The 27948-nt window shown below is 38.3% G+C and overlaps 2 protein-coding genes across 9 annotated transcripts in view; one reads left to right on the forward strand and one right to left on the reverse strand.

The window, feature by feature from the left end:
- Nucleotides 1–27948, forward strand: part of CASK (calcium/calmodulin dependent serine protein kinase) — a 400881-nt gene that overhangs the window by 235744 nt on the left and 137189 nt on the right. The window lies entirely within an intron of this gene.
- GPR34 (G protein-coupled receptor 34) lies at nucleotides 15298–16425 on the reverse strand. The gene has a single exon (XM_060087780.1). The coding sequence runs from the start codon at nucleotides 16420–16422 to the stop codon at nucleotides 15298–15300; it is 1125 nt and encodes a 374-aa protein (XP_059943763.1). The 5' UTR covers nucleotides 16423–16425.

The following is a 27948-nucleotide window of genomic DNA, read 5'->3' on the forward strand; positions in this document are numbered from 1 at the left end:
GTTCTGTGTAAAAGTGGCCCCTTGGACTTTTCTCATTTAGGTCACGTACAGTTTTCTTTGGTTCTCATTCATCTTTCCCATGCTTCTCCTCTTCAAAGTTCTGTTTCTGTTTCCAAGTCTAAATGTTCTTGCCTAACCATTCTAATTACTTCCTATATCATTGCCAAATACTGGCTTCCTAAGTGTTCTGCTCTGACCCTTATGATTTACTCCTCGAGGTGTTAGAGTAGTTCCCCAGAGTGTAAGTCCTGCCTTGTACGAAGTTTCCTGCTTTTGAGATGTTTGAGGTTCAAAGGGTGGGCATGCTATAATTTACTTTGACAATCCATGGTGAGCTGTATTCAGCAGGGGTGCATGAGAGCTTTCCTGACGGATTACTGGGGTTAGGATAGGGTCCCTTTTCAACTTGCCTCAGAGCCAGAACCCAGAAGACACAGGACAGCTCAGTCTTACCTGAATCATTGTGCTTCAACTAGACAGTTATTTTGGGCTACCCAAGCTAGTGTCTTCTAAAATGGCGACAGTTGGCCTTTTAAGCACTCTATCTGACCCATCAGAAGTTCAGAGCGTTGGGAGGCTGGTGTGCAGGAAGAGAAGACGTGCCTTATGTAGTCCACATTAGAACTTGACATTCAAAAGATAATTATTTCTTCAAGGGGGAGTTGGGGTTGGGGTGCAGTGGAAGCCTTTATCCAGTTCATTGCACACCCGAGCCAGTAGTTAACCTTTAGGAGGAGTGAAGCAGAGACCTGTTACTCAAAGCTGTGGTTTGTTCAAGGTTCTCTGAGCGCCCCCGCTCTCTTCAGGATGTGGTGTCTGGCCACAGCCTTGTCTCTGTCTCCAGTTGCACTGTGCTCAGGCCCTCGCAGTCTACCACGAGCAGCTATAATCATGGCTGTCCCACCCTTAATCAGGGTGTGAAGATCCTCTACTTGCTGCTACGAGCTGGTTTCTCAGCAAACCATGGGAGTATTTTCCTCAAGAACTATTAAAAAACAGCAGAAATTAAAGTCCAAAGTTTATAAATTTATAATAGCACAGAAAAGTGATTAGCTTTGTAAGAAAGGTCCAATGACTAAATGGACCTGCCAATCAGAGTTTCACTATACTTCACCTTTGACTTTTGTCTTTCCATATCGGCTTGAATGCACTGGATAGACATTTTCTTCTAGAAATGCACACCATAGAAACATGGTGACAGTCATTAGAATTGGAATGACCTCAGAAGTGGCAGTTGGAAAACAGATGGGAAATTAGTAGGTTTAGGGAAAGGGAAACTTTAGCATTGGATTAGATGAGGCAAAGATATTTTTGAGGACAGATTTTGAATTTCAACATCTTTGAGTCAGTCAAGTTTGGTTCATATCATGCTTCAGAACCTACCTTTTTTTTTCAGGTTCTTTGAAAAGCCAAAAGTAGATTAAAATTTCTGAAAATGAAGCATTTGATTATAGAATTCTAAAAATAATTTAAGCCATTGTATTGCCACAGGTACAAAACACATATATACACCTTGGATTATGACTTGCAATGAGACTTAAGGAGTTAAAAAGACGTCATATATCAGTGCCCAGAAACCTCACCACTGCCCCTTTCTTCTCAAGACCATTTCCTGGACATTTTATTACCAATCACTTCTTTGGAATTTCTAGATAAAATTGTCTTGAGGTTAAATCTCCTGCTCCATGTCACTATCTTTATTCAAGGGGAAAAAAAGAGATGTCAAAAGAAGATGAGGAAGAGTTGGGTATCTGAGGTCTTACATCCTGTACCTATTAGTGTCTATGTTTACTTTCTCTTATTAAGAACCCCAAGTATTGAAGTAACAAGCTTTCCTGAGAACCACTTTTAGAAAATTTATAATAATAATAAATGACAACCACTGAAGTGCTTTTATATATATTCACTTAATTGTTAAGATATTTAATTAAGATATCTCTCAGATGGATACCATTATTACTATCATTTTCTAGATGAGAAGATTTAGGTCCATAGAGGATAAATAACTTGTTGATGGTAATGTAACTGGTGTATTGTAGGGCCTATATTTGAACCCAGGTAGTGTGACTTCAGATCCCATATTCTTAGCTACTACCAGAATCTGGATTATTGTTTTAGATAAAGGTGACCAAGTGTCCCTGGTGACCAAAAATGTATCAGTTTTCAATCTGGAAATTTATTAATTGCTGCCAACTCTCCGTTGTACTAGTACTTTTCCCCTCTGTAACTGGCAAGTAATCTGATGGTCATATTTTGAGACTCTCTGAATATATTTTTTCCCCTTTCACCCAGTGGATTTTAGCATTCATTGATGGTCCTTGCCTGAATCATTGCATATATTGGTGGTTGCGTTTTTATAATGTTTTGACAGAGATATATTAGACTTGAAGTAGTCATTTTAAGGTATCACTCTAAACAAGTGTTGGTGTCTTATTAGATAGTTCTCAAATTGTACTATATATGGTATAGTTTCTAATGTTACTATGTGCTCTCTTCTTCCTCCTCCATCAAAAAGCCAGCCTAAAATGTATTGTTTTAATAAACCTACAAATAAAATATTGAAGCCAGGAAATATAAGTTCTCTGGAGTTCCATATCGCCAGAAGTATCTGGTAGAGAAAATTGGAAAGAAGAAACCAGTTACATTTTAACACAGAAAAAGTCTGTAGAGAATCATTTCTTTGGCGACGCTTTGACGACCAGCAGAGGGCAATCTATTACCAGCCCTAGTTAAACCTCTTTTGCTGTTAAAGGCTGAAGCATAAGCTGCCCGCCTTGCACTATTTTCCAGCTAGAAACTTAGAACAATTTAAAAGTTTAGTTTTTTTAAGCTCTAACAAAATGATTCTTTATCTCAATAGCTGAAAAAAACTTTAAACGTGATAGAATAAAAATAATTGTATGGACAGTGGATTTCTGTCCTTAAGGTGAAAACCCATTGACACTCATCTGCCTTTAATAGGCTATGTCCTTTGGAGATTTCGTTTTGTTTTGTACTAGTGATTATCACAAGAGTCACCTTTGTAAACTCATTCACAACTACAATTACCCTAGCGGTAAAAAGAAAGTCAGACATTTTAGCATGCGAAAGTTTTTCTCATATCTTTAGTTTTTCTTAACTTTTTTTTTAATCATAGCAATTCATGGACATAGTTTTTAATAGTCAAATAATACTAAAAGGCTTGTAATGAAAACGACATGTCATGTCTATCAACAAGTGTAATTTAAAGTGTATTTTACCTAATGAAGAAAGCATAGGAGAAGTCACCTTTATCCTCCACTGTAGTCACTTCTTCCTGTCAACTTAAACTACACAGATCCCCTCCTGTTAAGATACCACCTAACCAGGTGCCTCATCATGCAGCATATGCTTGTTATCTCTGACAACTCATGGTTCGTTAGTAAATCTTCGATAACCCTGCCACTCTCCACTCTGCAGTGGTTTGGAAAATAAATATCTCTCCCTCTGTCTTTCACACCCAGACACACACACACACACACACACCCAGACAGACACACACACACACACACACACACACACCTTTTAAGCAAAACAGAGGCATTGTCTTTTTTGTTAATGAAATTACTTACTATATTGTCACCTTTTTAGGGGCCTCCCTGGTGGCGCAGTGGTTAAGAGTCCGCCTGCCGATGCAGGGGATACGGGTTCGTGCCCTGGTCTGGGAGGATCCCATATGCCGCGGAGCGGCTGGGCCCGTGAGCCATGGCCGCTGGGCCTGCGCATCCGGAGCCTGTGCTCCGCAACGGGAGAGGCCACAACAGTGAGAGGCCCGCATACCGCCAAAAAAAAAAATAAATAAATATATTGTCACCTTTTTAGAAATTAATGGTACACATATTTTTAATTTAATTTTATATGCATCATTTACCTATTGCTGCATGCCAAACCACCGCCAGACTTGGTGGCTTATGACAACAACCATTTGTTCATTCTCAATCCTGCAATTTGTTCTGGGCTCAACCATGCAGTTCTACTGTCAGTCTCTCCTGGGGTCATTCATGCAGCTTCTTAGTTATCTGGCAGCTCAGCTGAGGCTGGATGGTCCATGATGGTCTCTCTCATGTCTGGAGCCTCAGCTGAGATGGTTGTGTGGGCTGAGTATCTCCATGTGATTTTTCATCCTGGGTTTATTTACACCGTGATGGTCTTGGGGTTCCAGGAGCACAAAACTGGAAGCTGCAAGGCCTCTTAAGGCCTTGCTTAGATGCCATACAATGTCCACCACGACTTATTGGTCAAAGCAAGTCACAATACCTGCTCAGATTCAAGAGGTGGGCAAAGACTCCACTTCTGGATGGGAAGAGCTGCAGAGAATTTACTTTTTTAAAATTTATTTATTTAATTTATTTTTGGCTGCACTGGGTCTTCTTTGCTGTGCGTGGGCTTTCTCTAGTTGCAGCGAACGGGGGCTACTCTTCATTGCAGTGCGCAGGCTTCCCATTGCGGTGGCGTCTCGTTGCTCTCTTGTTGCGGAGCACCGTCTCTAGGCGCGCGGGCTCTAGAGCGCAGGCTCAGTAGTTGTGGCTCAGGGGCTTAGTTGCTCTGCGGCATGTGGGATCTTCCCAGACCAGGGCTCGAACCCGTATCCCCTGCATTGGCAGGCAGATTCTCAACCACTGCGCCATCAGGGAAGTCCCGCTGAAGAGAATTTTAATCTACCACATTTTCTTTGCTGTGCTTGCAACAGCAGAGTTCTAACTAGATTTTTATATTTTTTTCCTCAAAGTACAGTACATTGGCTCTTCCTTTGGGATTAATATAGTATGTGTACCTCAGAGGCCATTGCGTCTTGGATAACATCCAAAAAGAAAAGTTAAATTAACTTTGCAAAGGGATACCCACTGTGCCTCAGTTCAGTCTTGGAGCTGTCATTTTCTTTTGATTATTTCTTGTATTAAAAGGTGTACTGAAAGTATCAGGAATCCATGCTGTTTCCTTTGTACTTTTTATCCTCTGTAAATAGCCCTTTTCTATTTCCAGAACTAATCTAGCTTTTCAGTAAAACTAGAAGAAAAGTCTGTTTCGCTTATCTGATCCTAAGAACTGGATAATTAATTGAGATCTCCAATACTAGAGCCTAAAAGGATACAGAGGGATGCTTAGTCTAGCTTGCCCCTTTAGTAGCTTTTTCCCCCACCATGCTAGGTTGTGCTTATTACTGGAGGTTTAGTTATTTGCAGGATCACAAATGCCAACTATCAGAGCATGAGACCCTCAGTTACTTATTTAGCTGGCACCTCTCACTACTTGCCACATATATTTGGAACTCTATAATCAGTCCGCACAAGAGCTGACCCTGTGTGTTCCAGTGTTTTTCAAGTCTCACTGGCCACAAAGGGGAACTGAATATGAACATGCATGCAAACCTCATCAGTTCCCTTTGCAACCAGCTGAAAGTTGTTTTTAATATAGCAGAAACTGTTTTTCTTTTGAGTACAAACGAAATTTCCACCCAAATAATGAAGCATTTCTGCTTCTGACAAATCAGGGAACACATAAGAGGACACTAAATTGCGAGAAAGGCAATTAAAAGAGAAAGTCAGAAAATGAAGAGATAAAACTGAACTGGGGAAGAGAAAGAGGTGCTGCTGAGTACAGGAAAGGAAAAAAAATAGAGGGGGAAGTACTGGGGGTACTAGAAGATCTTGGTAGGTGATAGAACATGAGAAGAGGCAGGAAACATAGAAGGGAAATGTGTATAACAGGAAAGGGCCTGTAACAGTATTGCCAGCAGTGTTAAAGGAAGGCATTAAGATTTTTTAGTCCAGAAGTTTGCCATTGGATAAAATTTAAAAATATCACACATCAGAGGGATTACCATTCCCACCTCAGTTTATGCTATTGAGCCAGCTTTACAGTGAAAGTGCCTTGACCCCGCTTCAGGATGCAGTGCAGTAACCTGTTTGACCACTCTGATTATGCATAACAAAGCCAAGTATCAGTAAGAAAGCAAAGAAATGAGCACCTAACATAACAAATGTCACAAAACTCCCAGAATCCATCAACTTATTTTAGACAGAGTTTAAACAGTCTCTCTGGCAGTAAATATTAATGAATGCCTGTGATGTGCTGAGCAAGGGACATGGGACAAATCTGCTACAAAAGGAGATTCTGGGAAACTGCTTGGGGACCATTGACCATACAGCAAGCAGCCTCCTTCCTCTACCCCCCAGCCGCACACATCTGAATAGCCCTGAGGGCATGACTGTATGGGCACAACCTGATGGAGCAACAAGATCACAGGTGGCCCCTGGTTGCCACTCATTATTAAGGTATTGAGTGTTCTGTAAAACCCAAAACTTCTGTTAAAGGGATCTAAAGAACATCTAATCCAAACTTTATTAAATGCTTGAAATGGTTTGCTGCCTTCCCAGCTTGCTGAGGATCCATACTATATTGAAATAGTTCTTCTACTAGCAAATAACTCACTGGCTTTCTATTCCATTTGAGATCTGCAATTGTTAGAAAAGCCTCTTCTGCAGTCTGGTGAAACATGCTCTTTGCAACTCCCATCCTTCACTGGTCCTCTTTCTGCTTGCTCTCTGAGGCTACACACACACACCACACACACACACACACACACACACACACACACATTTGCTCTAATGCCTTTCTTTTAGTCTTCTGCTTTAAGGCTAAGTAATCCCATTCTTTCAAACTGTCCCTCTTCTGGCATCCTCTCCTCTTCTACTTGCTCAAGTTTCAGAGTATGGTTCTGACAGCATGGGTCTGCTTCAGCTCCTGTCCTGGACGTTGCTGTTATTAGTGAAAGCTAAAGTTAAATTACCCTTTATGAGTGCTTTCCCCGCCTCATTTGGTCCAGGTCAGCTTCCACTGTGTATCTTCCTACTTCTGTTGTGTATCTTCAGCTTCTGACCATTCCATTTTATATATTTCCCCTGTCTTTCCTTTGACATTTGAGTATTTCAGTAAGTAACATACATTGAATGTTTCCTAATGGCCAAGAACATTTATTCACTCATTTAGTCTCCATAGAGTTAGGTGTTCCTATTATTTTTTGTTTTCTCAGTAGAGGAAAGAGAGCTTGTACAAGGTTACATAGTAAGTGGTGGAGCCAGAAATTGAACTCAGGCAGTCGTTGCAGCAGCTGCCCTATTAACCTGTCCATTATGCTGCCTCTCAGTTCATTATTTAATGTTTAATGTCAGTAGGCTAAGAAGACCTATTGGATGCAGCGCTACCATAATCCTCCCCATGGCTTTACCAGTGGGATGGTCATACTCTTGGTCCATTGGTTAAGACTGTTCCCCTGGACTCTGTCTGGGTGGGCAATACCAACATCTTCCTAGTCTCCACCCCCCTTTTTCTTCCAAGTTTCCCTCACTTACCTGCTAGTGAATGGCCAATTCTTTCTTTAAATATGTTGATACACTTAACAGGTCAGCTCCTGGTCTAGGAGACTTTCTATCCCTTTAAAATCGTTTGCATATCTGTAATACTTAGATGTTTGAATTTTGTAGGTTAAGTCTCAGAAAGCATTTTTGTTTTCAGGGGACACCTCGTTTGCACTCCTATGTACTATACTATTTCTGACTGAAATGCCAAGCTGTCTAATTGTAAGATAATTTCATCTGCAAATTCTTTAGCTTGGTCCTTGAGGGGTGTATATATTTCAGAAGGCCAGGGTTCATCTAGATTCATTGATTAGAAAACGTCTTCCTTTCCTTATGGTGTCTGGCAAAAGAAACCATAAGCAAAGTAAAGACAAGTCCCATACTGGTAGAAGTTATTTGCAACCCATATAAAGAACAAAAGATTAGTGTACATAATATATAAAGAATTATTTCAACAATTTGAAAAAAAAGGAATAAAAACAACTCATTAAAGGGAAAAGGGGAAATGGTATAGATATGAATAGATGATTCACCCAAGAAGAAACATGAATGGGCAAAAAAGAAACATGAGGTGATGCTGCTCCATTTCACTGGCAGTCAGGGAGGCACAAATTAAAACCACAGGGAGATGCCATTTCACACCTCCCAGATTGGCAAAAGTTAGTAAATCTGATAAAACCAAGTATTGGTGAGGATGTGGGTAGAGGAACTCTTATCTTACTAGTGGTGGGATAGGTATATAAATTGGTAAAATCACTTTGGAGAGCAATTTGTCACAACGGAAATAAACTGAAGATGTTTATATCCTTTACAACCAAGCATTTCTACTTCTAGGTGTCAGCCATAGAAAAATTCCACACATGCACACAGGAGACTTCACTTGAACGTGGTTTCTAATAGTGAAAAAGTGGAAACCACCTAAAGGCCCATTGTTAGGAGAAATGGAGAATTGAACTGTTGTTTACTCTCACAGTAAAACACTATGCATCTGTTAAAACGAATGAATCTATCAACACAAACATAATTTGAGTGAAAAAAGTTACAAAAGGATGTATTAGTGAGATACTATTTGTTAAATTTTAAAAACAAAAACTAATGCACATTGTTATTCATGCCACTTACGAATGTCATAATAGTATAAACATGTACATCAAAATGATGTACACTAACTTTAGGCAAGAGGCTACCTCCGGATGAGCTTTAGTATATCTTCTTGGCTTATGTATAGGTACAAGAGAACAGTTAAGCAAATAGGGCCAAAACATTAACATCTGCACAATTTGGGTGATGGGTGCTTAGCTGCCTGTTACGTTGTATTTTCACTTTTTTGTATGTTTGAAATACTTTATACCTAAAAAATGATTATATGTGGAATTACCAAACCAGAGTATAACTGTAACAGTTAACTGTTGCTCCTGGAATAACTTGCATGGCTTACTAACACGAAAAGAGATTCTATGCATCATCAATACCTGTATCCAAACCACAGTTAGAAACCTTTTCCAAAGCTCATCTTATGATGGTTCTTTATGCATTTCCTGGGCTAGAAGCAAAATTAATAAGGGTGAGATGCTCTAATTTGATTTCTTTTTTTTCTCCTTCTATTCAACCTGTATGCTTTTGTACTGCTTTATTGTCCATGTTTCAGGCAGAGCTTTCACAGAATGTACAAATGTGTGATAGCTAGAAAACTAGTTCTTTAAGATTTTGGTCTTTTGACATCACACAACTTTGATGAGTAATAAGCAGAATTTTTTGCCCTAAATACATATTAATACCCATTTATGTTTTTTTTAAAAAAACAAAAGACATCTCAGTAATTACCATTGTGCTTGGGCAGAATGAAATGAAAACGAAAAAGTGTCTTAGCAGAGACAATGCCTGTGGAATAAAAGTCTACCAACTTGCATCCCCTCATATGTAAAATACAGAAAATACTTCAATCACGATGCAATGAGGAGTAAATGATAATAATGCATTGCGAGCACCCAGCACAGTAAAAGGTACATAAATATATTTTACTTTGCTTCCCATTCCGTTGCATGTAAACTTGAAGGGGGGAAATAAGAGGCAAAATAGAAGTTTACGACAAACCTAGCACTTCCATTTTAGCTCTGAGTCTATTGTTACCACCACGCAAGCAGTCCTCCACGTCTTAATTTGAAAACCAGACTGAACTGAGGCACTGTAGCAGCCACTTATAGGAATGTGTTCTCAACTGGGCCATGTAGCTACGAAAAAGGACACTGCATCATCCATCGTGAGAGTTTCTGTCTCATTCGAGTTGTCATAGTTCAGATTATATTCTGAGATTCAAATGCTTTCTTCTGATCAAAAATACAAGTTTCTTTGGAAGTTTATGGTGTCCGTTGGTGCCTGACATAAAAAACTCTCCAGTAAATGTCATATCTGTTGTGAATATTTTTCTCACTTTGTTGCTTTTGCTTTTATTTTTGTTTATGGTTTTTGACCCCAAAAATAGTCTACTTTTAAAGTCAAATCTATGCATCTTTCCCTGTGGTTATTTCTATTTTATTATTAGGAAGTCTTTTCCCTTCCACAGATGGGTTAGTCACATATTTTTAAGTCTTTTAATGCATTCATTATTTACATTTAACTCTTTGATCCAGTTACAATTTTTTTTGGTGTGATACGAGGCGAGGCTATAAATTGGCTTTTATTTTAAATAAGCATAGAACTATTTATTAATTCATTTCTTCCTTCCCCTATGCTCTTTGTGATGTCTCCTCTATTTGCAGTGATTCTCTTTGAAGGAGGAAAGTGTATCAGAGCCACTCAGAAAACTTTTTTTTTTTTTTTTTTTTGCGGTACGCGGGCCTCTCACCGCTGTGGCCTCTCCCGTCGCGGAGCAACAGGCTCGGCACGTGCAGGCTGAGCGGCCATGGCCCACGGGCCCAGCCGCTCCGCGGCATGCGGGATCCTCCCGGACCGGGGCACGAACCCGTGTCCCCTGCATCGGCAGGCGGACTCTCAACCACTGCGCCACCAGGGAAGCCCTAAATGAATTTTTAAGAAGTTTTCTGGGGCTTACCCGTGTCCCCTGCATCGGCAGGCGGACTCTCAACCACTGCGCTACCAGGGAAGCCCTAAATGAATTTTTAAGAAGTTTTCTGGGGCTTACCCGTGTCCCCTGCATCGGCAGGCGGACTCTCAACCACTGCGCCACCAGGGAAGCCCTAAATGAATTTTTAAGAAGTTTTCTGGGGCTTTCCTGGTGGCGCAGTGGTTGAGAGTCCGCCTGCCGATGCAGGGGACACGGGTTCGTGCCCCGGTCCGGGAGGATCCCGCATGCCGCGGAGCGGCTGGGCCCGTGGGCCATGGCCGCTCAGCCTGCACGTGCCGAGCCTGTTGCTCCGCGACGGGAGAGGCCACAGCGGTGAGAGGCCCGCGCACCGCAAAAAAAAAAAAAAAAAAAAAATTCATTTAACAGCAGAAACTAACACACCATTGTAAAGCAATTATACTCCAATAAAGATGTTAAAAAAAATTCACTGAACCCCACTTTGCAAGCTTCTAGCACATCTTGACTAACAGAATCCTAGGTTGCCCTCTGATTTGTTCCTGCTCCTACCCTGTTGAGAGTGATTAATTTGTCATGTAATCTTCTCATGTATCATTGAGGCTCTGCGTAGAGCTGTGCCTTCTGTTCCATTGATAAGTTTATCCTTGCATGTGCTCCACAGTGTTATCTTTAATGAAGGATAAGAATATATTTTAATATCTGGTAAAAATAAGTGTGCATTCATACTTCAAAAGGCTAAAAAATAATTAGCCTGTTAACATGTTTCTGCAAAATCCAGGCTGCCTGTTGAGAGAACTCTATTTCATGCTGTTTTTCTCTTATGGATAACTTTTCAGTAAGGCTTTGCTTCACAGAGCTGTAATTATATTAGTTCTACTTTCATATCAGCAGGACTGAAGAATCCATTTTAAAAAGAAGTTGAAAACAAAACCTTCTGTACTAGAACAGAATTTTCTTTTTCTATTGGCCTGATCTTAGAAATTCAACTGCCATCAAACCCAGCTCTGCACAGAATACTTTTCCCAAACTAACAGCAAAACTCAGCATTTAGGTCTTACTCTCGCAACCAGGCAGTTAATTATGCCTTTGTTTGGTTTTGCATATGTGAGATGTTATTTAGAAACTTGTTCTCAAGATCTTTTGCAAGGTGAGGATATGTATATACTTCTGAACTTCCCTTTTCTGTATGCTTCTGGAACTAAATCTTGGCTTGGGGGAGGTAGGGACAGTGTTTCCTACTTGTGTACACCAGTGTTCAATAAGAAATAAAAGATTATATGAAATAAATAGCCTTAAATTTGGTAAGTTTAGCAAATTTTTCTAAAAATTTAGTAACATTCTCAGGATTCAGGTTACTCTAAGGTATGTTATCAGTGAAACTTCTGTCGGTAAAGAAAATCTGTTAGGAGCTTATCGATAGGTTGACTTTTAACAAAATTTATTTTATCACAAATAATTATAGCAAGAATTGACTCAGTGTACTTTTTTACTTTTTTAAGAATGCCATTGTGCAGGGCTTTATAGGGATCATCTCATTTAATATAAGTAATGAGAAAGCTTCTAGAATTATGAGTGTATAGGTGTTTCTTTTAATGGTCCATAAAACTACTACTAGTAATAATAATAGATAATGTAATTTAAGCATTCAAACTGTATGTTTACAATAGACACATGTAGGGATATAAAATGTTTACCAGTAATGTAAAAAAGATTTTAATTTTGAGAACATGAGAGAAAATCAATATTGTCATATTTTTAAATTACACAAATACTGAATTTCAGTTTGGTATTTGTTAACAATTGTCAGAGCAGAGTAATTAATATAAAATTTATTACTTTTTTCTGAGCCTCTGATTTTTCTGCAAATTTCTATTTTTATTCTCAAATGTTTCTTGTTTTTTAAATATAATTCTGCTTTGACCGATTGTTTGTTCAACCATTTGTGTACACTCACTGAAATACATCTAACTGAACACTAACTGTATACAATCCAAATCTCATTAAAATAAGTTCAGCCCTAATGAAATTCTTCATACTCTTTAATATTGATTTCCCAGTCAGTGGCCTACCTGAAGTTTGAAGAAGTATTCTGACTATAAAAAAAAAAAATTCTCATACTCTGTGACAGAAACTTATGAATGGATCCTTGCAGTTTGTCATAACAGGCATTTACATATGAAGTCAACAGCATTCTGATTCTGTGTGTAATCAAAAAACTGTTATAAAGCAAAAACTAACACACCATTGTAAAGTAATAATACTCCAATAAAGATGTTAAAAAAATAAAAAAAGAACAATGCTGGCCAAACTTTTGAGAATGGTTGCCTTAATGACATCTCCTGATTACAATTGTATGACGTTTTCTGCAGCTATATCTAGATACATTGACTAGGAAAATAACCTACTTTTTCAGTTCTGTTAAGCACCCCTTCCCTCCCTCCTTCCCTTCTCATTCATCCATCCATTCATTCACTCGTTCATTCAGTTATTCAACAAATATGTATTGATCTTCTTTGTGCTAGACAATGCAACTATGCTCTGGGTAGTCAGTGATGAATGAGGGCCCTTTTGGAACCCTCTTACACTGTTGGTGGGAATGTAAATTGCGGCAGCCACTATGGAAAACAGTATGGAGGTTCCTTAAAAAACTAAAAATAGAGTTGCCATATGATCCAGCAATCCCACTCCTGGGCATATATCCAGAGAAAACTATAATTTAAAAAGATACATGCACCCCTATGTTCATAGCAGCACTATTCACAATAGCCAAGACATGGAAACAACCTAAATGTCCATCGACAGATGAATGGATAAAGAGGATGTGGTGTACACACACACACACACACACACACACACACACACACACACACACACACAATGGAATACTACTCAGCCATAAAAAAAGAATAAAATAATGCCATTTGCAGCAACATGGATGGACCTAGAGATTATCATACTAAGGGAAGTAAGTCAGAAATGGAAAGACAAATACCATATAATATCACTTGCATGTGGAATCTAAAATATGCCACAAATGAATTTATCTACGATACAGAAACAGACTGACAGATACAGAGAACAGACTTGTGGTTGCCAAGGGGGTTGCCCTTGGGATGAGGGAGGGCTGGATTGGGGGTTTGGGATTAGCAGATACAAACTAGTATATATAGAATAGATAAACAACAAGGTCCTACTGTATAGCACAGGGAACTACATTCAATATCCTGTGATAAACCATAATGGAAAAGAATATGAAAAAGAATATATATATATGTATAACTGAATCACTTTGCTGTACAGCAAAAATTAACACAACATAGTAAATCAACTATACTTCAATAAGATAAATTTTTTTAAAAAGAATACGAATAAGGGCCCTTTCTCGTAGAGCTTACTCTCTAGTTTTTTTTTTCTTTTTCTTTTTCTTTTTTTTTGGGGGGGGTACGCAGGCCTCTCACTGCCGTGGCCTCTCCCGTTGCGGAGCGCAGGCCCCGGATGCGCAGGCTCAGTGGCCATGGCTCACGGGCCCAGCTGCTCCACGGCACATGGGATCCCCCCGGACCGGGGCACAAACCCGCGTCCCCCGCATCGGCAGGTGGACTCCCAACCACTGCGCCACCCGGGAAGCCCCTCTAGTTATTTTCGAGCATACATGAAAATTTCAGAATTTGCTCCTTTTAATTCTAACCTACAGGTTTTCTTTATTGTTATGAAATATTTCAAACACTCAAATATATACCAAAAATTACATAACAAATACCCATGTATTACCACACAGGTTTAACAGACATTATTAATATTTTGCCATGTTTGCTTCAAATCTCTCCAGATGTAACCATTAACCTTAAGTTGGTATATATGTTTATGTATATTATGACGTATGTTTTATATTTTTATTGTATATGTATAGATCTATAAAGAATACGGTATTGTTTTATGTGGTTTTGTATTTTACATAAGTGATTTCATAGGGTACATACCCCTTTGCAGTTTTTGTTTTTTATTCAACATTATTTTTGCCAATTCTCCACGTTGATGCATGCAGATGAAGTTTTTTTCTCCATTCCTTTGCTGATGCATACTCATACTTAGGTTGTTTACATTTGTTTAGTATTGTAAGCAGTAGGTCACTGAGCATCTTTACACATGTTTGCTTGTATACATGTTTGAGTGGTTCTGTAAGATATATACCTAGTAGTGGACTTGCTGGATCATAGGGTGTACACATCTTCCATTTTGCTTTATCAAAGTGTATGGTCCAAGATGGCTGAATTGTTTATAAATCTGTTTTAAGTAAGGTGCAGTCTTAAGTACTGTCACTAGGCTATTGAATTTTAGCTCACCTATTGTACTAAGCAGTGATAGATAGTGGGTGATTTCATTTTTTATTAGAATTTTATTATTTCTGTTAATAGAGGTTTAGACATAAATGAATACAGTGGCAAATTATACAAGCTTTTTAAATGACAATGAACATATTTTCTGACATTTTAAGTTGGTCCTCAAATCGGTTAACTTTTAAGCACACTTTAAATTAGTATTAGGTACTTGATTTTGAATAGCTACTTTAGTGACTTGAGAAAGTATAACATTTCTTTAATTATTCTGTGGTTAAAACTATAAATTTCATTTAATTTTATAATCTATGTTAACAGTGTTAGCCTAAAAGATTTTATATACAGATTTAAAATCTAGTGATGAGTGTAAGCTTGCACTTAAAATATTTTGTAATTAAGCAAATGAAATATCACAAATAAGCAAAGAACTTTGGGAGGATCTAAGCTTTGTAAATGCTAGAGCTTTGTTTCATAATTTTTTGTTCTTCAAGGAATTAGGCTGTATTTTATCATTCTTTTTAATATGTTTACCGTAAGTGCTTTAAGAAGTAGACTGAATTTTAGCTGCAGCAAATGTATCATGCAGGGAGTATCCTGGTTTAAATTCTGAAGTGCTTTCACTCCTGCTCGCTTCCCCTTGAAACCGTCTAGAAAGAAGTTGGCACATTATTTTGCGAATGTTACTGGACATCAGGAAATACATGACTGGATCTAAACAGCTATTAAAAGATGAGAAAACCAGCATGATCTCATTGGTTTTGTGAACGATTTCCTTCCAATAGCAAGACGACATATTTAGCTGTGAAGAAATATAGACAAATCGGAAGCCATGATAGGGAACAAAACATACAGTAAAAATTATAAGCACAATAAAGGAATTCCGGGCTGTAGTGGCATATTTGCCAGAATTAGGAAATTTTGACCTCCTTTTAGAAATTCTCAATAGATTCTTGCCAATCTTAATATAGGAAAGGATTATTAGTAGGAAAATTAGCCAGAACATTACCACAAGAATGTAGTTAAAAATTGCTTCTCCTTTTGCATTATGCTTATCTCTATAATGGAAACACATTGTGGAATTATGACCTCCTTTCTTAAGGGTTAAAATAATCATAGTTAAAAATCCAGCAAGAGCAATTATCCATACTATACAGCAAACATAAATACTCTGTTTGGTTGTTATCGCCTTCCGTTGTTGTATAGACCGATTAATTTTTATGTAGCGATCCAAACTGATGAATCCAAGCAAAATAATGCTAATGTACATGTTCATATAAAATAGTGTTCCCACAACCTTGCAAAGAATCACACCTAGTGTCCACTTGTTTTGGTTAATGTGATACATTATTCGGAAAGGGAGGCAGAAGATAAGTAAGAGGTCTGCAATGGCTACATTGAGTAGGTAAATCTGAATGGAATTTCTTTTGCGGTGGATACCCAGAAATACATAGAGGGCAATTATGTTTCCAATGAGGCCCACGATGAAAATAACAGAGTAGAATGTTGTTAACACATCAGAGAGTAATTTTTCATCCATGGAACAGGCAGTAAAATTTGAGGCTTCTGAGAAGTTGTGTGGCCATTGGACGCTGTGATTAGTTATAAAGTGCACTCCCTGGGAGGAGCAAGGCCAACTGCTGACTGAAGTTGTCGTCATTGTTACCATCTGACTTCTCGTTGTCTTCTGTAGGAATCAAAAAGTGAAGGTGCTAAATGACATGTTCCTTGACTGTAGCTTTTATGTCTTCAGATTTCTCCTACAACAGAATGCCAAACATTGAGTCACTTGTTATTTTAATAACAACTACTTTAGCTCAAAGCACAAATAGTAAATGATTTATTTTCAGACATTGTGAGAAGCTTTCCTTTTATCCTACTTTGGACCATTTGGATATCTACACAATATATGTAGCAGCCTTATGGTATCACAAAACAAGCAGCACATATAGTAGAATCTTGTGGATTCTCCTGCTCTAACCTTTTCTATGCTATGATAAATGTTCAAGGTTTGTTTCACTTATTATATTAAAATAAATATCTGAACTATGGAATCATCTTTTCTTAGGGAAGTTTTTATGGGAATAGAGATGGAGGTGAAATGACAGCTCATATTTTTCGAAGATGAGTGTCAGTTTCCCTAAAGGTAGTTACAGACATGAGTGAGCTGGGCCCACTGCTGGCCCCTGTCCAGCTTCCTGTCTTGACTCTTTCCCTCATAGATGGCATTCATTCATTTTGACACGTGTTGCCACACAGTATGTGACAGATAAACTGTGGCAGTCTCTCATTCCATGGTGGGAATAGGGGAAATGGTCCTAAATTTCTTCCTTTTCAACTTAACACCAAGTTGAGGGTATTAAAATCACTTGCCTACGGGGGCATGCAATTACCGTAACAGACCAGTAGAGCACAGCACTTGCCTCATTAAGCAGGCTCGTAACACTGCACAGGAGAGCAAAGTAGCCAAACAAAACCAAGTCAGGTGGTGACAGCTGCCAGTTAGGCACCTTGGAGAGTCTCCTTGACCTAGAAGCATAGAACATAGAGTGATAATGTAGATGGGAAAGAGGATGTGTAAACCAAGATTTTGGAAGGAAGTAACTGCAGCTGAAATATTCCGTGGGCTAGGTCATGTGAGACTGTAAAATAGTGTGTGAATTCCACTTGTTTGTGGCAGCAGAGAATGTTAGCAGTGCTATTTGTTACTGGCTCTTTGCTGGGCATTGGCTGCTGTGAAGAGCTCAGTCTGAGAGGCCATCATAAAGAGGAGATGTGAGGAGAGGATTCCAGGGGGTCTTGTCACATTCCTTTCTTAGAGTGACTTCCCTATTACTTTACAGAAGCTTCTTAGCAGGTGTCATAAAGACATTCAGGGCAAGGTTATCAAAATCAGACCTAACTAACTCTGTGACCTTCAGCCAACAACTTAATCTTTTCTAAGCCTTAGTTTTTTTGTTTGTAGAAATAGAAAAATGCATTCTACAAACAACAAAACTGGAACATAACAAGTGCTATGTTTACATAACACCTGGAACATAACAAGTGTTCAATGACAGTTAGCTTTAAAAAAAAAACACCTTTTGATTAATTTTGTTTTAGTGAATATCTCACACTTGGCTAAGTACTGCTTGGAAAACGAAGGTGAAAATGACAGAGACCCTGCTCTTGGTAAATAATTTTCAGGAGTGTGCATTTAAACTTTGAATGCTGTACAATGGATTTGAATTACCATAATTAATTTCCTGATTTGACCTTATACACAGAGAAAAGCATTTGGAAGAAGTTAGCCTTTCTTAAAACTACCTATAATTTGATCAAGAAGAAACCATTTTAGTAGAGTGTGAAATTCCTGTTTAAAATTTTGTCAAGGGGGGAAATTGAATCCTTGGTAGAGGAACTGACTGGTGAAGAGGAAGTTATGTAATCCCTGGTAAGAGCCTGTCGCCAGAGCTGAGGACAACGGAGGGAGGGAGGCAAGAGGACTGAGCCTGGTTTGTCATGTGTCTCAACTGCACGGAGACAGATTTCACAAAGTTTATAGAAACTTACACACGTGTTTCTGGTTATCTGAAATTCTAAAAATGAAAGGGCAATCCAGGAAGAATGGCAGGCTGCCAAAAATGGAGCTGATAATGCAATGGAGATTACCAGGAAGAGGAGAAGGGCCCCTGTAGAGGGATCTGTGTTGTGTGGTCACATAGGGAGCTGGCTGAGGCTCAGGTAGAAATATCTCATAGCCACTGATGAAAGTGAGCTGAGGCATGACAGGTGACACGATTTTGAGAGCTCAGACAGCTGAAATGACTTTAAAGGTCAGAGTTTTTGTTTTGTTTTGTTTTTCCTTCTCCATTGCTATATTTTAAACTCCATTAGGGTTAGGAAACAAGTCTGTTTTGTTTGCCTCTGTGTACCACGTGTTTAGCACAATAAATGCTGTTGAATGAAAAAGGGAATTTAGTAGAAAAGTATGTAGAGTCCTACATGTGGATATTAAAATAAACTATTCAAGTACAGGAAGGGCTTTAGCTACATGAACAAAAACACAATTGCAATTGACTGCAGTTGCTGTGTCTGCAGTGTGACGTGGCTGCAGCAAAAACTAACCTGTCTTTGGTTGACTTCATACCTATGGAGTGTCTTAAACGAAGATTGTCACTACTTATCGGTACTGTCCTAAGCTGGTAGGGTTCCACCTAGAATACAGTGTTTCATCCTCAGCAGCACACTTAAGAAAGGCCACAGAGCCGGTGAGGGGGAAGAGCCCAAATCATGTCAGAGGAGCAAGTGGAAGGAAACAGGCACCTGGAGATGTGAACACTTTCAAGGCCATGGAGAAAAGGATTTCACCTCCTGATGTATGTCTTCCGAAAGCAGAAGAAGGACCAATGAGTAAAAATGCAGAGACAGATGTTGCCTGCTTTTAAGGAAATGCTTTTTTAGAATGAAACAATCTATCTGGGGAGGCAATAAGGTTTTACCACGGAAGATTTTTTGAGACTACCACAGTTGGATACTTTGTAGAAGAGACTCTCAGCGGCTCTCAATCCCGGCTGCATATTAGAATCCTCTTGAGGGCTTTTTAAAGATACCAGTGCCTGGCTCCATCCCCAGATCTTCTGTAATTGGTCTGGAATGGGCTTAATTGGTCTGGAATGGTTTCCTTTAAAAGCTCCTCAGGGGATTCTAATATGCAGTCAGAATTGAACCCTTGAGCTAGATGACTGAACCAGTAACTAATATTTATTTAGCATATGCTGTGTACCAGACAGTGTGTTAAGCACATTTATATTATTTCATTTACATAATCCTTATAATAACTTTGTGAGGTAGGTATTAATGAAAGATAAAGATGTTATGTTCGTTACCCATGACCCCACAGCTCTTAAATGTCTGTACCCAAGTTGAGACTCAGATCCGTCTAGCTTTTAGAGCCCATGATCCTTTTCACCAAACCTTACTCCTACTAATCACATATGATCAGCATTTTCTTTATTAATGATGAGTTCTGTCAGCGGCATTTTGACATGATTCCTTTAGCATTATCCACATTAGCGATTTTAAGAAAAGATTGTCATCTAGTTTTACCTCTTTGGAAAAGGTACTAACCTTTTTATTTGCTATGTCCATTATAGTAAGTAAGTCCAGAGTTTACAGAATCACAAATCATTCATCAGAATGTGCAGCATATCCCCCAGAGCATATCTTTTCAAACTTATTTCTAGGCCTGATTGTCATAATCAAGATGTTTCTAGAAAGCCATTAGTGCAAAGCACGTAGCCTGAAACCATTTGCCTCAGTTCTAATCTGCAAATAAAATAAATAAATAATAGTTGTACAAGATCACCAATAAACCTTTCTGGTTTTGCTTTATTTTCAAGCTCAAAGAGAGTAATGTATTTGTTTAAATAGTAATAGTAGCTGTCATTTAGAACCCTGTATTGAATGGCTAGTGTTCAGTCATTTATTAACAAATTAACAGATTAGATTCTGTTTGGAACTTAATGGCTGATTTCTGCCTCCTTTACAATGTGTCAATCACTCGCTGTTCCTAAGGCCATTTACTGTTTTAAAAACTACTTACTTGATTCGTTAAGAATGGCCAGTGAAGATAAGAAACAAACCACTGCATTCACATAGGGACCAGTTTCCCAGTGGACATTAGTTGTGACTGGTGTGAAGTGGTCACGGTGGTTTTCTGATAGTAGATGGTTAATGGTTTTTAATGTTGTTACTTGACAAATCCTGAAGTTCGCAACCCTGTATTAGTGCTGCATTGTACCCACCAGCACCACCCTCCCCTTGCCTGTAATTTTTCAGCTGGCTCCTACAGGAGCTTCTGTATTAGAGGGCAGGACCCGACAGATTCCACTGTGGCCTCCAATGAGCAAAAGCTTTTTAAATGCAGTTTGGGTATGTTTGTGAAAGCATCACATTGCTATGTTAAAATACATACCTAGGTGGCAATGGTAGCAGCCGTTTACATTTGTAGTTTGACTTGATAATCACTGAATCATTCAGGCCATGCTTTAAAAATTGCACTAATTTCTGCATACAAAGTGAAAATTGAAAGCATGTTACTTTAGAAAGAATATTATTAGTAGTACATTAGCTTTTGATACCAATTTAACTATGGCTAAAACAATTTTTAATTTTAGGTGGATTCACTAAAGGGTATTATGCTTTTTCTTTTCTCTAATATTCACCATTATTAACTTCTGAAACATGAAACTTAAAATTTAATTGGTCTGGTAAATTACCATAAAATAGAAATCATATAATAAAGAAAATACTATTATTGAAAATAGGGAGTCAGCATAACTTAATAAAGTTAATAAGTTACAGATCACTTATAATACACTGGAAATAAAATTTGTTGCATATGAAAATAACTTTTAATTGATTCAAGGAGATCTGCAAGTCTTTGTGGCAGTATACAAAATACAGTATAAACAATGTGACAGTATTGATAGTATGAGCATAAATATCTCATGTCCTAAAGTACTTCAAGTAACTAAGAAGACAGCCTCATTTTAAGTCAAGTCGCAGCAGAGGTATCATTCAGTTTACTCAGGTTCTAGAAGCAAAGTGTTGCTAGTCACCATGAAGCAGGTTTCATTTATATTACTCAGATAATCAGAATGTAACTTAAAAAATGGATCATTTATGCAATTGAAATCAAGGCATACTCACAGTTCAGGCTCTCTTGAAGTAAAAGGAGCTGAACCCTAAGATTCCTAGACACAGAGACTCGTCTTGGTGTGTCAGCTGGGTTCCTCCATCCGGTTGTGGTGCAGTTGGTTGGGGTTGTCTTTTTATTTTTTATATTTGCATGTGGTGGTAGGTGTGTTTTTTCTCTTTTCTTTCTTTTTTCAATATGACAACCCTTAGACTCCTTGTGAAAATATTTTTAAAAACCCTACCACTATGCAACAACTTTAAGCTTAATCAACACTTAACTTTAAGAAATTATTTATATCTTTTCTATGAATACCTTCCACTTTGACAATTGTGAAAAGTTTTCCCTCCTCCCCCCGCATAAAGTTTATAAATTCTAAGCAGAAATATGCATTTTCTGTTTTTCCTAACTAATGATACATAATATGCTATATGTACTTTTAAAGCACAAGCATTTAATTTCTCTTTCTTTCTGGATTCATTTTACAAACTAACAATCACATAAAGTGGCATTCCTGTGTCAACAAAAAATTGGTATTTTCCACTGGCACTTGCCATCTACCTCTACAAGGATTAAATCATGTGCTGCTGCAGCTGTTGACTTTCAACACGCCCTGAAAGGAGTTCAGGGTGGAGAGCTGAAATGAGGCCCTCTGTGCTCTGGGAAAAACTGGCTGAACAGGGCTTCAGATAGTTAGATATTTTCAGGAGACAATTGTATGAGCCCAATTCTTGTATCTCCTCATATCTAGAAAAGCACTAAAATCCTTCATGGTGAGACTGCTCGTGACTAGCAGTAACCTGCAGGAGACTAGCAGAAACCTTCTGTAAAAAATATGTGTTTGACTGCACGTATTCCCCCTTCACCAAAATCACTGACCTGCCCCCCGTCTCTTTGGAGCAGTTTCTCAGAGCTATCTGGGACGCTGTCTCCCAGGCTGCAGTCCTCATTTTGCCCCAAATCAAATGTAACTCGCAACTCTCACGTTGTGCATTTTTTTTAAGTCGACACCTGTATTGCATTATAGTAACATGAGTAATGAATTATTTAATTTTTAAAAGGTTTATTTGATCTGTGTGTTATTTTAGTATATTTTCATGTATTCCCTTAAGACCTTGGATTTATTTTCTGAAACAATCTTATAATTTTAGAATTAGATGAAATTTGTGATAGTATTCTCTCCTTTTTAGCACCATGATGAACTCTCCCTAGTAAATTAAAATATCTCCTATATTTTAAAGAAAATAATGAAGTAATTCTGCAGGGGGATTTTTTGGTCCTAGTGTAATATTTAACCACTATCTGTCCATCTATGTAACTGTTGGCCCTGCAGTTTAATGTCATTTCTTCTTTTTTGTTGTCATCTGAAATGAAGAAAAGTTAGTTATTATCCTCCCCATAATTGTTACCCTGTAGCTTTGTTTACTTTACACTAAATAATATTTAACTCATTGGGCTTTATCTAACATTCTAATTATTTCTGGGTACATACACTCTTCTAAACATCATATTCTCCAGAGCTTTTAGTTTGTTATAAATATGACACATGGGACAGAATATTTTTAAATTGCCAGAATAAAAATATTTTGTAGCTCTTACTTCACTCTAGAACTTCTGAGAAGGAAGATGATTACTGTATTGGTCTAGGAGGAATTGTGTGTGTGTGTGTGTGTGTGTGTGTGTGTGTGTGTGTGTTAAAAATACATAGCATTAACTATCTTAACTATTTTAAAATGTACAGTTCAGTAGTGTTAAGTATATTTATATTGTGCAAGTATACTTATATTGTTATATTTATACTTTATAAAATATATTTATATTGTTCAGTAGTGTTAAGTAAATATACTTATTGTTGTGTTTATATATAGAAATTTTTCATCTTGCCAAACTGAAACTCTGTGTCCACTAAACATTAGCCCCCTCTCCCTCTTCCCCTACCCTTGGCAACTACCTTTCTACTTTCTATGATTTTTGACTACTCTAGGTAATTCATTTGAGTCAGATCGTACAGTATTTGTCCTTTTATGACAGGCTTATTTCGTTTAGCATAATATCCTTGAGGTTCACCTATGTTGTACCATGTGACAGGATTTCCTGCTTTTTCAAGCAACATAATATTCCATTGTATGTATATACCATATTTTCTTTATCCATTCATCTGTCAATGGACATTTGGGTTGCTTCCACCTCTTGACTATTGTGAATAATGCTGCAATAAACATGGGTGTGCAAATATCTTTTTGGGATCCTGGCAGGATTTATTTAAATGACTAAATAATGTTTATCTATTATATGTTCTATTTCATAAAATCTAATATAAAATTTTTATCATGCTAGCTATTTTTCCACACCTAAGCCGTCCCTTTTCAAAGCGCTAATTCTGTTTTAATCTTCAGTTCCCTGATGACCCTACTGTGACCAGATTTGAATGTAAGCTTTTCTTAGTTCTTCCTTTATATGAGCTCTTTCCTGTTCATTCTGAACTTTCTGCTTTTTGTTTTGGTGTTCTCAGCTTATTCCCATACATCCTCTTCTGCTCACCCTTCCCCTTCCTCGAACTCTGTTGATATCTTAGCTTTTTATTTATACAAAAGATAGAAGTAGAAAAGAAGAAATAAACGGATGTGCTTGTTTGGTGCCATCCATTTATGATATTACCGGCCTCTCTTTATCTAGATCCCAACCCTTGTTAAATTCAGCTCACCACCCACTCCAGGCCTGAACCTCACCAGCTAAAATGAGGACTGCTGGGTACAAACACAGAATAGTGCTGATTGGTCTTGCTTCAAACTCATGACCACAAACCTCGAGTGGGCCTCTATGCTGCCAACAGTCCTGCTATATTTCCTTAGTCTGGTGGTTCTCAAAGCATGGCTCCTAGACCAGTAGCATCAACATCACTCAGCACAAAACAAACAAACAAACAAAAAAACCATCACTCAGGACCTTGTTAGAGATGCACATCCTTAAGCTCATCCCAGACCTTATGAGTCAGAAACTCTGGGGATGTAGGCCAGCAGATCTGTGTGATTATGATACTAAGGTTTGCCAACCACTGTCTTAGTTCATTTTCATGTTCTTTGAAAACCCTTTTCACACCTTCACTCTTCTGCCAACAACCCCCTCTCCTTCCTCACTCCCACCTGCTGATCACTTTTTATTTCAAGTAAATGAAAAATAGAAGTGCTCAGAAGAGAACTTCCTCATCGTCTTACATCCACATCTGCCTGCATCTACAGGTGCCCCTGTATCCTGCCTTCTTCGCTGTCACTAGGGCCAACCCCCTTCCCACTTGCATATTATATCCCATCCCCTTTCTCTTCTGGGGTTGTTTTTTCCTTTCTACAGGATCTTTCCCATCAGCGCGCAAATGTCTCTCTTTAAAAAAACAAAACAAAAAAACAAACCTCCCTGAAGATGTCTAGGTAATGCTATGGAGTCATCTAATGCACGTGTTGTTATGTGAAAATTTTGAGTATTTGTATGTATTGTCTCATTTTCAAAACAAAACCAAACAATGGGAGGATAAACCAAAAACTAATGCCAATGAGGCGAGAGAAATTGGGCACAAGGAGAGGGGACAAAAGCTAGGCCTCTCTGAAAGGTATTTGTTTATGGTTTTGCCTTTGGAACTTTATGTACATGTTTTGTATAATTAAAACACCAAATTAAGTCAAAATCTAATTAAAACAAATTGGCCTCACTATGTAACAAATTGAAAGTATAACCACAAGGAGAATTCTTTTAAGTGACTTTAAAATAGGGTGGGTTGTTTTGTTTTCATTTTGCATAATTTTAGATTTACAGAAAAGTTATTGTACAAGATAAGTACAAGGAATTCCAGACACCTTTCGCTCAGATTCCCCATACGTTAACATTTTACCTTTTGTAGTTAGTAAGTATCCTGTGGGGAGCTACTCTGAGATTATACAAACATCTTGTCACTCTTCAAGCTTTCACCCACTAGTTAGAAACCTTTGCTGGTTCTTATCTGACTCAGTTATTACGATGATAACTGCCAAATGGTGATTTTCTAATGCCAGAATTTATTCTACATTTATGAATTGATTTTCTACTTAAAGGAAAGCTTTTCCTTCTCCCATTCATTTACTTATGTATTCACATCAGCATAGACTCATGAATTCTTACTTTGTTGAATAGTAAAACAGTATTTTGATACATCTGACAAAAAGAATCACGAAGAAATCCTAAACAGCATACAGTGGTTTTGTTGTTACTGGTAATGGAAATGTTGTTATTTTGAAACTTTTATACATACACATTAAAGGAAAAAGCAAATGAATGATTATGTTAATGTCATTAGGTACCAACATTATCTGACAAAATCGAAGAAGTAAAATTAAAAACTATAATTGAGTGGGAAGAAGCATCAGTATGAATTGATGATTTATTTATTTTCCTTCTAAAAAATAAGTAATTTTTAGCTATGTCCACTTAAAGAGTCGAAGCGGTGATAACCTAATAGCAATACTATACCTAATATCCATATTGTGGATTTAAGTACCTTTACCCACTAAACAGAAATGGGGCTGTTTGGAGAAATGGCCAGCTCCAATTCTGGGGCAAGAAATGAACAAGACAAGCCTTGAACACCTTGTGCCTGAAAGCAAGGAAGTTAACAGACTCCTGCAGTCTTACAAAAGGACATAAAAGCTGACTTAAGTAGGGGCTCTCACTGGCCAAAAACAGGACAATTCGAGCATCAAAATGAATAATGACTGCAATTGATTAAAACACATCAAAAATACTAAAAATCTATAAATCATTATAGAAAACCGCAGAAGCCTCCTACCTGGTCTCCTTTCTTCCACTCTTGTGCCCTTGCAATCTCTTCTCCACGCAGCAGCTCAAGTGATCCTTTCAAAACCTAAAACTCATCTTAATGCTCTCCTCCTCAAAACTTTCCAGTGGTTTTCTATCTTGCTCAGCCTAAAACCCAGAGTTCTGGCCTTGACTTCAAAACCCTAGACCATAGGGTCTTTGATCACCTGAATCGCATTTCCCACCACTCTTCCCTTTGTTCATTCCTTTCCCAACACACTGGCTTCTTTACTCTTCTCCAAACATACCAACCCCCTTCGTGCCTCTGGGCCTTTGTACTTATTATCCTCCACACCAAGATCTTGCTTCCATGTGGTTTGCTCTGCGACTTCATTCTGGTCTGTGTTCACATATTACCCTATTAGAGAGGCCTTCTCTGACACCCCTTCTCTTACTAAATAGCAGCTCCCTAGTCTTCAAACCTGTCACACCTACTTCCCTACCAGCCTAATTTTACTTCATAGCACTTAACACTACCTAGTCTTGTATTCATTTACGTATGTTGGTTTCTTTGTTTATTCTCTATCTTAAGTTCCAATTTTATGACTTATGTCACTTAAGGGTTTGTTGAGAGTGACTGAATCCACGCGCTGACGGATACATAGATCTCAGTGTAACATTAACTTCAGCATAAATGTAGTCAACAAACTATATAAAGTATATACTCTGGGATCCTGATTTAAGCTTCTACTACTCCTTCCTAAGAAGGTGATGAAGACACTGGCCAGGAAACCCTGTCTGGGTCTAGTTTGTATTTTCTTCTTCTGCATCATGGCCATCCTTTTCTAGGCTGGTTTATTTGCTGTGCCCCACCCTAGAATCCTGCTAGGGCTATTGCTTTTTTCTTCAGGTCTGTTGTCATTGATCTCTATTTGAACCAGCTGAAAGTTCTCATTGAGGGTGAGGACTCTTTATCAGTTGGTTTCTATAGAGGTTTGCTTGTTCTTCCATAGACCCTTCTGGCTACTCTGTGTCTTCCTGCAGTTTGCTCACCATCCATGTGCACTTGCTTTTTCTCTCCTCTCTTTCTCTAACTCATACACGCTCATACATACATTTATGTTCAAGGGCTCATCTTTCTTTGTGCTAGACTCTATCGTAAAGGTCTTTAAACAGCCTTGGACAAAAAGTAACTTCCAAAGTGGAACCCTGATGCTTTCATTGGGCAGAGTAAGGATCCCTCCCACTTTTGCATATCCATCATCAAACATCTCTCCGGGTGTACCAGCTCAGAGTTTTATTGCACAGGTCTCTTCATGCCCACTTTCATGTAGGCTAAACCTGAACTAAAACTGTGTCATTTTAGGTATGAGCAAGTATAGGACAGAATAAAAAATACTTTTATCTTCCAAGCCTGAAGAGGCTTGCCTTTTTCACTAACTGGTATTTTAAGAACAGATCATAGCATATGTAATGTTAGTCATGTTGGGGAGCATAGTATTTGAGCAGAGACCAAAGTTCCCTACAATTAAATGCTTTCCTAACACCAGCCCCAACAAGGTCCCAGAAAGAGGCAGATGCAGAGGACAAGCTCCTCCAAAGAAACTCTCATTGTGACCACAAAGCACATGATTCTTAGCCCTGGTCAAACAGCTACCCCTCGGGGAGTTTGTCTTTACCCTGGACTAGAGGCCAGCCAAGTAGTCTCCTTTCCCTCTTCTCCTTTCTCACCTC

This window comes from Mesoplodon densirostris, chromosome X (assembly GCF_025265405.1).
Source record: "Mesoplodon densirostris isolate mMesDen1 chromosome X, mMesDen1 primary haplotype, whole genome shotgun sequence".
Taxonomy (NCBI): domain Eukaryota; kingdom Metazoa; phylum Chordata; class Mammalia; order Artiodactyla; family Ziphiidae; genus Mesoplodon; species Mesoplodon densirostris.

Excerpts from the sequence above, each read along its gene's own strand:
- GPR34 (XM_060087780.1), bottom strand. The coding sequence starts at position 16,422 with ATGGTAACAATGACGACAACTTCAGTCAGCAGTTGGCCTTGCTCCTCC.